At 42.6% G+C, this 18,404-nt stretch overlaps 1 protein-coding gene across 1 annotated transcript in view; it reads right to left on the bottom strand.

Moving 5' to 3' along the window:
- LOC134536903 (nose resistant to fluoxetine protein 6-like) overlaps positions 1-18,404 on the bottom strand; it is a 55,059-nt gene that overhangs the window by 11,801 nt on the left and 24,854 nt on the right. Inside the window, exons 7-9 of the mRNA XM_063376981.1 lie at positions 16,287-16,447; positions 1,634-1,802; positions 682-875 (exon numbers count right to left, since the gene is read on the bottom strand). Of these exons, the coding sequence (XP_063233051.1) occupies positions 682-875; positions 1,634-1,802; positions 16,287-16,447 (524 nt within the window). The remainder of the gene's footprint in view (positions 1-681; positions 876-1,633; positions 1,803-16,286; positions 16,448-18,404) is intronic.

Raw genomic sequence — 18,404 nt, forward strand, 5'->3', positions numbered from 1 at the left:
ATAATGTTAGCTAACCTAACCTTTTACAATGAACAAAAAAAAAAACACCCCGAAGATGTACGATCGGGAGTTTGGCTCTCTCGTCTGTGGAAAGAAGGCTTCCCGCGAACATGCAGCCCACTCCCGCCTCACGCTGGGCGACTCTCGTCTGCCATATTGGTGTGTGAAAATCAGATTAAAAGAAAGAGAAGGCTAAGATGTACATCAAGTTCTGTCCCTGCCCGAACACGCCTGAATATTCACCTTCGGCCAACCTCTCGGGATTTGTTTTATTTCCCCGCAGGGAAAAATGAATTCAAATATTAAAAGTGGTCGGTTAGGTTAGCTACATTAAAACACTTTATAACACTACGGACGGTTAGTCAGGTTAGTATAGCTACATTAAAATAAACAGAGAAATATAAATAAATATAAATAAACCCGTCGCACTTTCCTTAGGCGGGGTTTTTTAATTACTAGTGTGGTTATTATAAAATTATTTTTAATTGTTAGTGAACTGGGGGGTCGAGATGTTTTAACTAATCAGACACGGCCCTCGATTCTACCTCGGCATCGAAGGCTCGCCTGACTCGGGTGGGCCGTGGCTAGGGGTGCACTCCGCCAGCGGGGTCGGGCAGACCAAGTGTTCGGGCAGGGACAGAACTTGATGCACGTGTTGGGCTTCCCGCCGGGAGGACTCACGTCTGGCCGTGGTGCACGACGACGGACAGGCGGTGCTCGGAGGCGGCTCCGTGCCGGAGCAGGGCCGACCAGGCGTTGAGCCCCGCCAGGAGTCCCGCCCCCAGCCAGGGCCTGGCCAGCAGCAGCTGCGCCAGCAGAGGGCCCGCCAGGAACAGCTGCATGTCCAGGGCCAGCTGGTGCGTGTGCGGCGCGCACTGCCGGGCCAAAACCAGGGGACACTGCTCAGCACTCGGGCTGGGCTTCCCAATGTTCAAATAATAAAACGTATCTCAGTACACGCTTTGAATATATATACTGTACAGAAGTCGCCAGCCCAGGTTAAAATATCTAATACGGTTTTGAGGTTGGTTGGTTAATTCACCGCCGCAATCGCCACCATGCTCTAGGGCATCGACTTGTGGTGGTCCCTAGCGGACAATAGTGTCGAACTTTTCGAACACCCCTTTCCCCCCCCCCATTCCCGTTGAACGACCTTGAGCTGCAGTGAATGATGGGTGCGGGGGTGTGCGGGGGAATGACAGCGCGGGCGACAGTGCTGCGCTCTAACGTGCAAATAACAAACCTAAGACGATACAGGGGCGTTACGGCAGCGCCCTGCAGCGGTGAAGTTCCCAAACTGCTCAAAAAATAAGCTCCTGAAAAAACGTTGAGTAAATCCTATCCACTCGCGACTTCTATACAGTATATATATATATTCAATGGTACACGTGATATTAGTGAAAAACATTCCGAAAATTTAAACCAGGACTCGTAACCGCTCTCTTCACATCTCTTTGGCCTAACCTTTTTCACGGAAAAAAGGTTTCACTGAAATTCGGCCTACAAATTTTACTTCCAATGCACCCAAATAAGTTTCACTTCAAAAAAACACGAACGAGTGCACGGCAGGCCATGCTTACGCCTTTTTGTTTTCGTAATTGAAACCTTGCTGTTAGGTACTATTATTACGTACCATGTCTTGGAAGGGGAAGAAGTTCTGCAGGTAGAGCAAGTTCCGCCAGAGGAAGCGCTTGCACAGGTTGGAGTTCCTGACGACCAGCCTGTTCCACATGGGTCCCTGTCCCAGGTGCTCCCACACGTAGGCGTCGAACAGCAGCAGAGCCAGCAAGGCCGGCGTCAACCTGGGGTCACAGCGTGAGGGGTGCTGTCATAACTTATAAACACACAACTTAGAAACACACAACATAGAATTTTCTAAGTTATGACTTTCTACGTTACGTGTTTCTAATTTGTGTGGTTCTGCGTTGCGTGTTTCTAAGTTACGTGTTTCTAAGTTATGACAGTTCTAAGTTGTGTGTTTCTAAGTTGTGATAGTTCTAAGTTGTGACTTTCTAAGTTGTGATAGTTCTAAGTTGTGACTTTCTACGTTATGACGTTTTTAAGTTGTGTGGTTCTGCGTTGCGTGTTTCTAAGTAACGTGTTTCTAAGTTATGAAAGTTTCTAAGTTGTGAGTTTCTAAGTTGTGATCGTTCTAAGTTGTGACTTTCTACGTTATGGCGTTTCTAAGTCGCGTGGTTCTGAGTTGCGTGTTTCTAAGTTGCGTGTTTCTAAGTTATGACAGTTTCTAAGTTACGTGTTTCTAAGTTATGACAATTTCTAAGTTGTGAGTTTCTAAGTTGTGACTTTCTACGTTATGAAGTTTCTAAGTTGTGTGGTTCTGCGTTGCGTGTTTCTACGTTGCGTGTTTTTTAAGTTATGACAGTTTCTAAGTTTTGTGTTTCTAAGTTAAGTGGATTTTTCCAAGTTTTCTAAGTTATGACAGTTCTAAGTTGTGACTTTCTAAGTTATGTGTGGTTCCCACAGCATGACATCGCAACTGAAGTGCCCAGGCGGGCGTGAAGTCCACGGAGTTGGCTTGGTGTGGTTTCTTATTCTACTTTTCCCCGTGTATTTCATGTCTGTTTATAGTGTGTTTTACAACGTATCATTTTGTCCTTTTGTGCTTATCGATTGTCACCTCTGCAAGAAGAGACGATTTCGTCTGGAATTGCTGTTTGTTTGCTTCGTACGGTTTGTGCGTGTTAGTATTCCTATTGTTGAAATATTATTGGCCTTCAGGCCTCTGCAATCACAATACTTCTTGAATAAATATCAACTATGAAAACTGAAAACCACCAAAACCACGGAGTCGGCATGTGTTCTAAAGCCCGTTCTGCAACGGCGCGGACACAAGTGTTTGATCTCCCGGAACATTCCACTACAGCATCTCTGCTGCTTCCATAATGCACGGAAACGTAACAAACGGCAACCAATGAGAGATTGCATTTCAAGGTTACGAAATATTAATTTAATTAAAACAAAATATATATGTTTCGAGATCATAGCACGGGAAGAAATGTACACATATAATAAAAATAAACGACAAAGTTATAATAGAGCAATAGGTAATTCTTATAGTTGAAACATATTTTAAAGTTTTTAGAACATTAACGAACATGGCTACTGCCGCAGCCAAGTACCCGGATTCTTTAGATCGCGCGAGCTAATCCGTGCGGATCCGTCACCGTATGCGTTCTGTTGTGGAATCTCTGTTCCGTGACAGCCGTATCCGTTTACGAGATACGTCTCCGTTTCCGTGTCATCGTAGAACGCGCGCCTTAGGCTGGATTCACATTAAAAAAAAAAAAACAGTTACAGAAACAGTATGACCTGTGCATAAGATTTGACCACCAAGTATTCGAACCTATTGATTCAAACAACTTCACACAATACGTTCTTTGAATACACAGAAATCAATCCAAAATCAGCCAATGTTAAATGTTAATTATACAGATGTCACAGAGAATTTCATGGAAGTAATTGGAACAATATCCCAGCACGGATGAACACGCTGGGTTCGCATGTGTGTTTTGATGTGTTGTCGGTGTGTTGTTCAGATTATCTGTTTTGTATAACTGTTGGGTTCGGGTACCAGTCACAAGACCGAAAGTCATAAGACCGAAATTTCGGTCTTATGCCTTTCGGTCTTGTGCCTTTCGGTCTTGTGCCTTTCGGTCTAGTGCCTTTCGGTCTAGTGCCTGACGCCAGATTTAAGACATATTCCTAGCTAGAGAAATATTTAATATTTCGGTCTTGTGCCATTCGGTCTTGTGCCTTTCGGTCTTGTGCCTTTCGGTCTTGTGCCTTTCGGTCTAGTGCCTTTCGGTCTAGTGCCTTTCGGTCTAGTGCCTGACGCCAGATTTAAGACATATTCCTAGCTAGAGAAATATTTAATATTTCGGTCTTGTGCCATTCGGTCTTGTGCCTTTCGGTCTTGTGCCTTTCGGTCTTGTGCCTTTCGGTCTAGTGCCTTTCGGTCTAGTGCCTTTCGGTCTAGTGCCTGACGCCAGATTTAAGACATATTCCTAGCTAGAGAAATATTTAATATTTCGGTCTTGTGCCATTCGGTCTTGTGCCTTTCGGTCTTGTGCCTTTCGGTCTTGTGCCTTTCGGTCTTGTGACTTTCGGTCTTGTGCCTTTCGGTCTAGTGCCTTTCGGTCTAGTGCCTGACGCCAGATTTAAGACATATTCCTAGCTAGAGAAATATTTAATATTTCGGTCTTGTGCCATTCGGTCTTGTGCCTTTCGGTCTTGTGACTTTCGGTCTTGTGCCTTTCGGTCTAGTGCCTTTCGGTCTAGTGCCTGACGCCAGATTTAAGACATATTCCTAGCTAGAGAAATATTTAATATTTCGGTCTTGTGCCATTCGGTCTTGTGCCTTTCGGTCTTGTGACTTTCGGTCTTGTGCCTTTCGGTCTAGTAATTTTCGGTCTACTGCCGCGTCCCCTTGGGTTCCTCTGTCTATCGCGGTGTTGTCCAAGGTTGCTGTTCGATCTGCAGAAACTTCCTCGCCGTTGTCAACACATTGTGTTCGCGTGTGCTGTGATATTGTTTTGACGAATCCAGCGATGAAATTAAGCAGGTATTCTGACAACCCAAAAACGACAACACAGACGAACACAAAAAGCTTCCCAAAACAAACTGTAGTGACGTTTCCCGTACCGATCCCGTCATCAGGCACAAACAGACTGATGCATTATTTACATTTGACACTTCACATCTGATTATTTTGGCGTTTTTTTTCTGACTTTTTTTGTGCATTTATCTATTTTTGTCCGTTCTTCGGGACTTCTCTATGACATACAATGCAAACGTGCAATGGCGTATGTCCAATATAATGGTGTGGATACATTATTCTACATTAAAAAGGATAAAATTTATTTTAAAAGGTTTATTTATGCAATCTAAAGCAATAATTGTAGCTAAAACTAGACGATAGGCACCAAATTGCTTGCTTTATTGACAGACGCTGATTAATCCGTTACAGATATTACAAGATAACCAGGTCGCACTATCACGTGTACTTAATTTTTGGATCTTAATCCAGTCTTTTAGTACAAGAGCGTTTGCATGATGGAGAGAGAGTAGTATACGAATGACGGAGCTGGGACAGGCGCCAGGCGCTGGTGCTTGGTGCCGATCCACATCTCTGACGTCACGTCCATCTCTGACGTCACGACGGCCATCTTGGATGGTTGTGACCTTGACCTTTGACCTTGACCTTGAATTTGATCCTCAAAAATCGCCAAAATCCGCCAAAATTGGGCAAAATTTGCCCAAAATTCCTCAAAAATCGCCAAAATTTCCATTTCTGTGGAAAAAAGTTCCGCCAAAAAATCTCAAAAAATTCCACAAATTAAAAATTTCTCATTTCGAGGGAAAAATTTCCCGTTTCGAGGGAAAAATTCCCGTTTTTAGTCCTTAAAAATCCCAGCGGCTGAAAATTCCTAAAACTGGGTTAAGCATCCTTAACCCAAGCCTCAGTTAAGCCATTTCTAGGAATAAGGATACCATGACCGCCATCTTGAATTATGACGTCATCGTTGCAATTTCCGTTACGGCCGCCATCTTTAAATTTATTATCCGATTTTAATGAAAAAATATTTAAAATTCATAAAACAAATTAAATAATAAAATTTTTAATAAAATATTTAAAAAACAAACATTTACGACACGGAGCTCGGAGTCCTCGGTTCGAACCCGACGAGTGCAAAAAAAATAAAAATGGCGACCGATCCTTCCCCCGAGGTGGCTGCAGGCATACTGACTCCCACCACTTTTTATCATCATCTAGTATGACGTCATGGCCGCCATCTTGTCTTCGATGCTGGAAGCCATCATCATTGTATCGTCGGCTAGAGTGCGCCGATGACATGTTAGTTTAATTCGTATCCGCAAGAGTGCAGTAATCATTTATTACTGTGACATCCGCCATCTTGTCATTTGGCCGCCATCTTGAAAATCCGTAATTATTTAGCTAGAAATTCGGGAAAAGTTCCAAAATTCATTAAATAAATCACTCATTAATTTACATATTGATTCGATCGATTCCCGTCCTCGGTTCGATACCCGATCGTTGCAATAATGTTTAATCTTATGTAAAAAAATAATTTAAATAAACCATGTTCAACATTCTTAAAGAGACTTTAAATCCTCTACTACCACCATCCTATCAGACATCAAGACCACCATATTGGAAATGTGTAATTTTAATGCTAGAGATCCGGGAAAAAGTTCAGAAATCATTAAATAAATTTCCGATCAATATACTGATTAATTAGATCGACTAAGATCCTTGGTACGATCTAGGATGATGCAAAAAAAATTAAATATATCATCAATTTAACATAATAGTAACAGGTTCGAGGAATTAAACACCGCAAGTTCTTTTACAAACATAATATTTATTACATAATTTCTATTCTACTACAGGATCACTTACGAAAGCCAACAATCTTATAATCATTTAGTTCCGCAGCGGTGTGAAATGACTAATTCTTAGCTCCAATCGGTTTATACTAGACAGAGTCCAGCCAGAACCTTTACAGACATAGTCCACCTCTTCTTGACAGAGTTTCTGGATACCGTTTTTAACAGTTTGCTTCACATCGTTAGAACTGTAAATTACTGCAGCAGATGTCTTGAATGCACACTTCTTCACTTCGTCATCGAACGGATATGGCTTTCCATATATACAGTCCAACCACAAGTTATATTTCAAAGGTCCGTTTGTTGCTACATCATCAGTAAGCTGATTGATTATCTTCTGTCTGATATGGTCAAGAAAATTACAAATGTCCTTCGACTCACCGAACGTATTTAGATAATAGTAGTCTTTCAACGTTCCACGAAATGCAGACTGCGCCAAGTAGAAGCCATTATCGTTCACTTGTAATGCTACGAACACAGTCTTAGGTTTAGTTCCATGTTCAGACGTCATAACAATCGGTTGCTGGGCATCTGTTTTTTTTGGTTGTACGCTTTCGTGTCTCCAATCTAAAGCGAGGAGTCGAAATGTCGGCAGGTAGTTCAGCAGTAGGAGCACAGACTCCACCTTTACATTTTTTCGCATGATGTCGCAAACTGTCAATTCGAGTAAACCATTTAAGGCACTCATCACATCGAAACTTCATGCGAGAAGGATTCTTCGCGCATTTGCTCCGCTCATGTCTTCGTGCATCATGGTAAAATGCGAACGACGTATCACAGTAGCTGCAAGGATACCGTGGTGATGAAGACGATCCTTTCAGACCCGATCCAGATACAGGCGTTGCAACAGTAGTACCATTTCCAGGCATTCTCTTATGCACATCGATGCATCGTTGTTGCGCCGAAACCTTTACTTTCTGCCGCACAGCAGGACCTTTGCATGCCTTCATGTGCGTTTTCATATTATCTTTTCTGGCAAACTGCTTATGACATTTCTCACAAACAAACATTTTACGATATAGGTTCTTGGCACATTCGCTCCTCTCGTGTCGCCGAGCATTGCTGTTGTTTGAGAAAATCTTGTCACAGTAACAGCACCGATGTTCGCTAGTTGTCAAATCAGCATCCATTGAAGTCTCCATCGAGGTCGTATCGTCGATCGTCGTGGTTTCCTGCACATCCAGCTCAGTAGTCATTAAGCTATCTTCTGCTGGTGGTATCACATCTGTTGAAATCTCCTCCAATGTTGACATCGTCGTCGTTGCCAACGGGATCTGCTCCACCATTGTCGTCGCTGTCGTCAAGGTTCCCGTAGACGATGATACAACGTCCATCGAGTTCGGCGTTAAAGTCGGTAAATATGCCATAGAGTTCTCAAGAACAGGTAATTACGCGACTTATTCACCAGATGAAATAATCTAGGTGATCCTTACACCGTCGACGACAGTAACAAACTGAGCGACCTGCTGTCTAGGACTCGCTTATATACATGCACCGGATGGAATAATACGCAAGTCAAATCAAGAACCACTTACTATAATACCAGAGTCAAAACAACATTAAAAATAGAAGGACCATCAACGAAAAGGCAGCACATTTGGAAGCACCGACAACGAAAAGGCAGCACCGACAACGAAAAGGCAGCACATTTGGAAGCACCGACAACGAAAAGGCAGCAGCGACAACGAAAAGGCAGCACATTTGGAAGCACCGACAACGAAAAGGCAGCACCGACAACGAAAAGGCAGCACATTTGGAAGCACCGACAACGAAAAGGCAGCACCGACAACGAAAAGGCAGCACATTTGGAAGCACCGACAAAGAAAAGGCAGCACCGCCAACGAAAAGGAAGCACATTTGGAAGCACCGACAAAGAAAAGGCAGCACCGCCAACGAAAAGGAAGCACATTTGGAAGCACCGACAACGAAAAGGCAGCACCGCCAAAAGAAAAGACAGCACATTTGGAAGCACCGACAACGAAAAGGAAGCACCATCAACGAAAAGGCCGCACCGCCAACGAAAAGGAAGCACATTTGGAAGCACCGGCAAAGAAAAGGCAGCACCGCCCACGAAAAGGAAGCACATTTGGAAGCACCGACAAAGAAAAGGCAGCACCGCCAACGAAAAGGAAGCACATTTGGAAGCACCGACAACGAAAAGGCAGCACCATCGACGAAAAGGAAGCACATTAATTTGTCATTGACTGCAATATTCATTGGTTCCAATATTCATTGGCTCCAATATTCATTGGCTCCAATATTCAATGGCTCCAATATTCATTGACTCCAATATTCATTGGCTCCATCAGTCATTGACACCTACAGTCTTTTGGTTCCAAAAGTCTTTTGGCCCCAAATATATTAGGCTAGAATTCTTCGAGTCTAAGAGACTATGAGACCACATGGCTACGAGTCTAAAATGATCTAGCTGGTTACGAGTTATACATGGCTTGCGAGGCTACAGAGCTACGAAGTTTCTAGTACACAGGTTTACATGACTGCGAGGATACAGGACTACAAGTCTGCAAGAGTACTTGACTACGAAGGTACTCGTCTACATGACTCCAGTTACCGCATCTGTCTTCGACAGAATTTTCTCTTTTGCTCCAACTGCTCCATCAGCATTATGTTATAAGATTACAAGGCCTCTTGCTTACGTAGCTTCAAGTCTACGAGCCTCCAATGCATCATGACTACGAGACTACGAGCCATGAGGTTACGAGTCTATGCGATTGCGAGTCTTCTAGGTTACGTGATCGCGAGGCTATAGGACTACGAAGCTTCCAGAACGCATGGTTACGAGACTGCGAGGCTACAATTCTACGAGGTCCCAATACATCCTGGCTACGCGACTACGAGCCATGAGGTTACGAGACTACGTGACTACGAATCTTCAAGTTTACGAGACTGCGAGGCTACAGAGCTACGAAGCCTCTAGAAAACGAGTTTACGTGACTGCGTGGATACAGGAATACAAGTTTGCATGAGTTCTTGACTACGAAGCTACTCGTCTACAAGGCTCCAATTGACACATCTGTCTTCGATGGAATTTTCTCTTTTGCTACATCTACGCCATCAGCATTATGTTATAAGATTACAAAGCTACTTGCTTACGTAGCTTCAAGTCTACGAGGCTCCAATACATCATGACTAAGAGACTACGAGCCATGAGGTTACGAGACTATGCGATTGCAAGTCTTCAAGGTTACGTCATCGCGAGGCTATAGGACTACGAAGCTTCCAGAACGCATGGTTACGAGAATGCATGACTAATTGGCCGCATGGCTACGAAACTTTATGTCTCTAACTGACTACAATAGCACTATTCAGTGGTGAGAGTTAATTTATTTCATGCAAAGGTACTTGCTGCAAGCAGTTCCGCTTTTCAACATCAGATGACGTCACGTTTTGCTTGCAGGTAAAATAATATTTATTTATTTTATGCGGGATGCGGGTTGTTCACTATCGATCGCATAAGAAGAATGGCATCGATAGTCTTCAAGGAGAAGGAAGTTCGTCCTTCCTGCTAGTGCTTCTCAGATTTCTCACGGTCCGCCATATTGGATTGCGACGTCACGGCTGCCATCTTAGATGGGTGTGACTTTGACCTTTGACCGAAACCGCAGGAATGATCGCAAGCACTCGGATTAATCATCAAAATATTGATAAGAATAATCAGGAGCACACGGAGAAAACCATCATAATATTGGCAAGAATAATCAGGAGCACACAGAGAAAAACGACACACGTTTTCTTTGATATCATAAAATTACAGAAAAAAATATTTAAAAATAAAAATAAATTAATAAAAAATTTAAAATAAAAACAAAAAATACATAAACAGATTCTGCTAGCTTGTAAACTTATCATTGTTGAGCAAAGATAGAGTTCTAGTACAAGCCAGAATTTTATGTATTTTTTGTTTTTATTTTAAATTTTTTATTAATTTATTTTTATTTTTAAATATTTTTTTCTGTAATTTTATGATATCAAAGAAAACGTGTGTCGTTTTTCTCTGTGTGCTCCTGATTATTCTTGCCAATATTATGATGGTTTTCTCCGTGTGCTCCTGATTATTCTTATCAATATTTTGATGATTAATCCGAGTGCTTGCGATCATTCCTGCGGTTTCGGTCAAAGGTCAAAGTCACACCCATCTAAGATGGCAGCCGTGACGTCGCAATCCAATATGGCGGACCGTGAGAAATCTGAGAAGCACTAGCAGGAAGGACGAACTTCCTTCTCCTTGAAGACTATCGATGCCATTCTTCTTATGCGATCGATAGTGAACAACCCGCATCCCGCATAAAATAAATAAATATTATTTTACCTGCAAGCAAAACGTGACGTCATCTGATGTTGAAAAGCGGAACTGCTTGCAGCAAGTACCTTTGCATGAAATAAATTAACTCTCACCACTGAATAGTGCTATTGTAGTCAGTTAGAGACATAAAGTTTCGTAGCCATGCGGCCAATTAGTCATGCATTCTCGTAACCATGCGTTCTGGAAGCTTCGTAGTCCTATAGCCTCGCGATGACGTAACCTTGAAGACTTGCAATCGCATAGTCTCGTAACCTCATGGCTCGTAGTCTCTTAGTCATGATGTATTGGAGCCTCGTAGACTTGAAGCTACGTAAGCAAGTAGCTTTGTAATCTTATAACATAATGCTGATGGCGTAGATGTAGCAAAAGAGAAAATTCCATCGAAGACAGATGTGTCAATTGGAGCCTTGTAGACGAGTAGCTTCGTAGTCAAGAACTCATGCAAACTTGTATTCCTGTATCCACGCAGTCACGTAAACTCGTTTTCTAGAGGCTTCGTAGCTCTGTAGCCTCGCAGTCTCGTAAACTTGAAGATTCGTAGTCACGTAGTCTCGTAACCTCATGGCTCGTAGTCGCGTAGCCAGGATGTATTGGGACCTCGTAGAATTGTAGCCTCGCAGTCTCGTAACCATGCGTTCTGGAAGCTTCGTAGTCCTATAGCCTCGCGATCACGTAACCTAGAAGACTCGCAATCGCATAGACTCGTAACCTCATGGCTCGTAGTCTCGTAGTCATGATGCATTGGAGGCTCGTAGACTTGAAGCTACGTAAGCAAGAGGCCTTGTAATCTTATAACATAATGCTGATGGAGCAGTTGGAGCAAAAGAGAAAATTCTGTCGAAGACAGATGCGGTAACTGGAGTCATGTAGACGAGTACCTTCGTAGTCAAGTACTCTTGCAGACTTGTAGTCCTGTATCCTCGCAGTCATGTAAACCTGTGTACTAGAAACTTCGTAGCTCTGTAGCCTCGCAAGCCATGTATAACTCGTAACCAGCTAGATCATTTTAGACTCGTAGCCATGTGGTCTCATAGTCTCTTAGACTCGAAGAATTCTAGCCTAATATATTTGGGGCCAAAAGACTTTTGGAACCAAAAGACTGTAGGTGTCAATGACTGATGGAGCCAATGAATATTGGAGTCAATGAATATTGGAGCCATTGAATATTGGAGCCAATGAATATTGGAGCCAATGAATATTGGAACCAATGAATATTGCAGTCAATGACAAATTAATGTGCTTCCTTTTCGTCGATGGTGCTGCCTTTTCGTTGTCGGTGCTTCCAAATGTGCTTCCTTTTCGTTGGCGGTGCTGCCTTTTCTTTGTCGGTGCTTCCAAATGTGCTTCCTTTTCGTGGGCGGTGCTGCCTTTTCTTTGCCGGTGCTTCCAAATGTGCTTCCTTTTCGTTGGCGGTGCGGCCTTTTCGTTGATGGTGCTTCCTTTTCGTTGTCGGTGCTTCCAAATGTGCTGTCTTTTCTTTTGGCGGTGCTGCCTTTTCGTTGTCGGTGCTTCCAAATGTGCTTCCTTTTCGTTGGCGGTGCTGCCTTTTCTTTGTCGGTGCTTCCAAATGTGCTTCCTTTTCGTTGGCGGTGCTGCCTTTTCTTTGTCGGTGCTTCCAAATGTGCTGCCTTTTCGTTGTCGGTGCTGCCTTTTCGTTGTCGGTGCTTCCAAATGTGCTGCCTTTTCGTTGTCGGTGCTGCCTTTTCGTTGTCGGTGCTTCCAAATGTGCTGCCTTTTCGTTGTCGCTGCTGCCTTTTCGTTGTCGGTGCTTCCAAATGTGCTGCCTTTTCGTTGTCGGTGCTGCCTTTTCGTTGTCGGTGCTTCCAAATGTGCTGCCTTTTCGTTGTCGGTGCTGCCTTTTCGTTGTCGGTGCTGCCTTTTCGTTGTCGGTGCTTCCAAATGTGCTGCCTTTTCGTTGATGGTCCTTCTATTTTTAATGTTGTTTTGACTCTGGTATTATAGTAAGTGGTTCTTGATTTGACTTGCGTATTATTCCATCCGGTGCATGTATATAAGCGAGTCCTAGACAGCAGGTCGCTCAGTTTGTTACTGTCGTCGACGGTGTAAGGATCACCTAGATTATTTCATCTGGTGAATAAGTCGCGTAATTACCTGTTCTTGAGAACTCTATGGCATATTTACCGACTTTAACGCCGAACTCGATGGACGTTGTATCATCGTCTACGGGAACCTTGACGACAGCGACGACAATGGTGGAGCAGATCCCGTTGGCAACGACGACGATGTCAACATTGGAGGAGATTTCAACAGATGTGATACCACCAGCAGAAGATAGCTTAATGACTACTGAGCTGGATGTGCAGGAAACCACGACGATCGACGATACGACCTCGATGGAGACTTCAATGGATGCTGATTTGACAACTAGCGAACATCGGTGCTGTTACTGTGACAAGATTTTCTCAAACAACAGCAATGCTCGGCGACACGAGAGGAGCGAATGTGCCAAGAACCTATATCGTAAAATGTTTGTTTGTGAGAAATGTCATAAGCAGTTTGCCAGAAAAGATAATATGAAAACGCACATGAAGGCATGCAAAGGTCCTGCTGTGCGGCAGAAAGTAAAGGTTTCGGCGCAACAACGATGCATCGATGTGCATAAGAGAATGCCTGGAAATGGTACTACTGTTGCAACGCCTGTATCTGGATCGGGTCTGAAAGGATCGTCTTCATCACCACGGTATCCTTGCAGCTACTGTGATACGTCGTTCGCATTTTACCATGATGCACGAAGACATGAGCGGAGCAAATGCGCGAAGAATCCTTCTCGCATGAAGTTTCGATGTGATGAGTGCCTTAAATGGTTTACTCGAATTGACAGTTTGCGACATCATGCGAAAAAATGTAAAGGTGGAGTCTGTGCTCCTACTGCTGAACTACCTGCCGACATTTCGACTCCTCGCTTTAGATTGGAGACACGAAAGCGTACAACCAAAAAAACAGATGCCCAGCAACCGATTGTTATGACGTCTGAACATGGAACTAAACCTAAGACTGTGTTCGTAGCATTACAAGTGAACGATAATGGCTTCTACTTGGCGCAGTCTGCATTTCGTGGAACGTTGAAAGACTACTATTATCTAAATACGTTCGGTGAGTCGAAGGACATTTGTAATTTTCTTGACCATATCAGACAGAAGATAATCAATCAGCTTACTGATGATGTAGCAACAAACGGACCTTTGAAATATAACTTGTGGTTGGACTGTATATATGGAAAGCCATATCCGTTCGATGACGAAGTGAAGAAGTGTGCATTCAAGACATCTGCTGCAGTAATTTACAGTTCTAACGATGTGAAGCAAACTGTTAAAAACGGTATCCAGAAACTCTGTCAAGAAGAGGTGGACTATGTCTGTAAAGGTTCTGGCTGGACTCTGTCTAGTATAAACCGATTGGAGCTAAGAATTAGTCATTTCACACCGCTGCGGAACTAAATGATTATAAGATTGTTGGCTTTCGTAAGTGATCCTGTAGTAGAATAGAAATTATGTAATAAATATTATGTTTGTAAAAGAACTTGCGGTGTTTAATTCCTCGAACCTGTTACTATTATGTTAAATTGATGATATATTTAATTTTTTTTGCATCATCCTAGATCGTACCAAGGATCTTAGTCGATCTAATTAATCAGTATATTGATCGGAAATTTATTTAATGATTTCTGAACTTTTTCCCGGATCTCTAGCATTAAAATTACACATTTCCAATATGGTGGTCTTGATGTCTGATAGGATGGTGGTAGTAGAGGATTTAAAGTCTCTTTAAGAATGTTGAACATGGTTTATTTAAATTATTTTTTTACATAAGATTAAACATTATTGCAACGATCGGGTATCGAACCGAGGACGGGAATCGATCGAATCAATATGTAAATTAATGAGTGATTTATTTAATGAATTTTGGAACTTTTCCCGAATTTCTAGCTAAATAATTACGGATTTTCAAGATGGCGGCCAAATGACAAGATGGCGGATGTCACAGTAATAAATGATTACTGCACTCTTGCGGATACGAATTAAACTAACATGTCATCGGCGCACTCTAGCCGACGATACAATGATGATGGCTTCCAGCATCGAAGACAAGATGGCGGCCATGACGTCATACTAGATGATGATAAAAAGTGGTGGGAGTCAGTATGCCTGCAGCCACCTCGGGGGAAGGATCGGTCGCCATTTTTATTTTTTTTGCACTCGTCGGGTTCGAACCGAGGACTCCTAGCTCCGTGTCGTAAATGTTTGTTTTTTAAATATTTTATTAAAAATTTTATTATTTAATTTGTTTTATGAATTTTAAATATTTTTTCATTAAAATCGGATAATAAATTTAAAGATGGCGGCCGTAACGGAAATTGCAACGATGACGTCATAATTCAAGATGGCGGTCATGGTATCCTTATTCCTAGAAATGGCTTAACTGAGGCTTGAGTTAAGGATGCTTAAGCCAGTTTTAGGAATTTTCAGCCGCTGGGATTTTTAAGGACTAAAAACGGGAATTTTTCCCTCGAAACGGGAAATTTTTCCCTCGAAATGAGAAATTTTTAATTTGTGGAATTTTTTGAAATTTTTTGGCGGAACTTTTTTTCACAGAAATGGAAATTTTGGCGATTTTTGAGGAATTTTGGGCAAATTTTGCCCAATTTTGGCGGATTTTGGCGATTTTTGAGGATCAAATTCAAGGTCAAGGTCAAAGGTCAAGGTCACAACCATCCAAGATGGCCGTCGTGACGTCAGAGATGGACGTGACGTCAGAGATGTGGATCGGCACCAAGCACCAGCGCCTGGCGCCTGTCCCAGCTCCGTCATTCGTATACTACTAGAGAGGTGGGTATATAGGGTGAATTAACCTCCCTCCCCTTAAAATCCCAAAAAATACTAAAATATCGATCATTTCCACCAAAGAAATTAAAAAAAGACAGCAGGCAAAGAGGTTTTAAACGAACCCCCACCCCCTCCTTCCAGAAATGAAAAATTCTATGTACGCTCCTGTGTCCGTATCCTCTTTGCACATTATATCGGCACAGAATTGTTTAAATAATTTCGAGTTCGAAAGCCAGATACGTAATATTAGTTAACAACCAATTCTATGCGAATAATAATTTTTGATGCAAAACGAATATGCGAATATCAAATCGAATCAAGAATATTGTACTCGGTGAAGCTTCGTTACACTTATATTTTATAAAATACAGGATTGCAGTGAAAGGAAAAAAATCATTTTAACGTTTGTAATGTTTGAACTGATTACGTTATCGACCGATTAAGCCTTCTACATATATGACTCCTCATTAAATAAATATCATAAAATATTCACGCGTAATACTGATATTGAGCATTCATAAAAGCAAATGGAGTGCCATTTTTGATTTTTTTTTTAAAGTAATTAATTTCGTTCAAACAACACGTACTATATACAGCACAAAAAAATTCAAATAATTAAGCATGCAAAGTTGAATTGAAAGGTTGGCAAACAAACGCAAAGCAGAAGAGCGAAGTGGAACGGAGTGTACCTGAGGTAGCGCGCCAGGCAGCGCCGCCGCCAGTCGACGCGACCCCTCCTCGCCAGCTCCTGGCTGAGACTGTGGGCCGCCAGCAGCCCGCTCAGCAGCAGGAAGGAGTCCGTGTACACCATGGAGGCCCGCAGCACCATCGTCCACGGCTGGCTAGCCACCTGCGCACCCGGCTCTCCTCTCTCTCCTCTTTCTCTCCTCTCGCTCCTTTCTGCTCGTTCTCCACTCTCCTCTCGCTCTCCTCTCTCTCCTGCTCTCCTTTCGCTCTCCTCTCTCTCCTCTGGCTCTCCACTCTCTCCTCTCTCTCCTGCTCTCATTCTCATCTCTCTCTCCTCTCTCCTCTGGCTCTCCACTCTCTCCTCTCTCTCCTGCTCTCATTCTCATCTCTCTCTCCTCTCTCCTCTGGCTCTCCACTCTCTCCTCTCTCTCCTGCTCTCATTCTCATCTCTCTCTCCTCTCTCCTCACTTTCCTTAATCTCCTCGCTCTCCTCTCTCCACTCTCGCTCTCCTCACTCTCCTCTCTCTCTCTCCTCGCTCTCCTATTTCCTGCTTTCTCCTCTCTCCTCACTCTCCTATCTCCTGCTTTCTCCTCTCTCTCCTCACTTTCCTTGATATCCTCACTCTCCTCTCTCTCCTCGCTCTCCGGGATCCGTGCACAACTTACAAACACACATTCAAAAACCACGTTACTCAGAAACACTCAACGCAGAGCCAAACTACTTAGAAGCTTTGTAACATAAACCAAATGAAACCATACCTAGTTATGATTATAACTTTCCAAGACATCTGAAATGCGTAAAAAAAAAGTGCGTTTTACGGGGATATAATATATTTATATTTTTTAATTTTGGTATTCGGTCATCCGCCCTCCCAGAATTCGAAGTTATATCCGCCACTGAACCGGCTAAATCTCCGAATTTCTAGCGAGTAGGAAACGTGGCGGTCGTTACCATAATACATTTGGTTTCCTCAGGGCATGCCAGTTTTCCCCTGCCCATTTATATCATCAAAAGCATTTATACCATCACCCCTCGCCGTATCTTACGGTGCCGATATTCCATTTTTAAACTATATTTTTAAAATTGGGAATATTACTGAAAAAAAAGAGTGTTTCCGGAATAAATTTTAGGCATGAAAAATCCAGTTACATATTCTTTATCTTCATTTCTCTCTCATGGTTGCCGCTGAAATTTCATAGTTGTCCTATGCACGACGAGAAGAATCCCGCCTTCACAAACACCCCTGGCTGGGAGGGGTCATTTGAGACGCTGAAAGACAACGAAGTGCCAAATGGAGCGTTGACGGAATGAACGGAACGTGGCGTACGGGAGCACCCCGAGTTGACACACCGGCACACGGTGGAGAAGCCCAAGATGTACATCAAGTTCTGTCCCTGCCCGAACACGCCCCGAACATTCACCTTCGGCCAACCTCGGGATTTGTTTTATTTTTGCGCAGGAAAAATGAATTCAAATATTAAAAGTGGTCGGTTAGGTTAGCTACATTAAAACACTTTAAAACATTATGGACGTTTAGTTAGGTTAGTATAGCTACATTAAAATAAACAGAGAAATATAAATATATATATAAATAAACCCGAGGTTGGCCGAAGGTGAATATTCGGGCGTGTTCGGGCAGGGACAGAAATTGATGTACATACATCTTAGGCTTCCCCACGTGGCGAAGTCTTCACAGTTTTCCACTCGCAGAAAACAACAGGATTAAACTCAACCAGGTATCGAATTTGGATCACCTCGGTGGGACATCAGTCAACTGATCACCCAACCACCTTGACACTCTACAAGTTGTTAAGACGCGGAGGTACGTATTTAATAATTTATAAGAGTAACGTAAAACATGATTCTAAATAATAATTGTTTGCTCAATATAAAATAAATAAGTGGGGAATCTTCTTTGTATTGCAACTGATAGAAAATAAATTAAAAGAAAAAAAGCTTATAGGTACGTCATACGTAAATTTCAGAACTCTTGACTTGTGCGAATATTTGTCGTTCATATCTCAAATCTTTTCGCACTTTTGACACTTCCTGTTTGTACAGATTAAAAATTTTCCACGTCATAAAAACCTCCTAATCAGTGATCTTACATCCGTTATTT

This window comes from Bacillus rossius, chromosome 11 (genome assembly GCF_032445375.1).
Source record: "Bacillus rossius redtenbacheri isolate Brsri chromosome 11, Brsri_v3, whole genome shotgun sequence".
Classification (NCBI taxonomy): Eukaryota; Metazoa; Arthropoda; class Insecta; order Phasmatodea; family Bacillidae; genus Bacillus; species Bacillus rossius.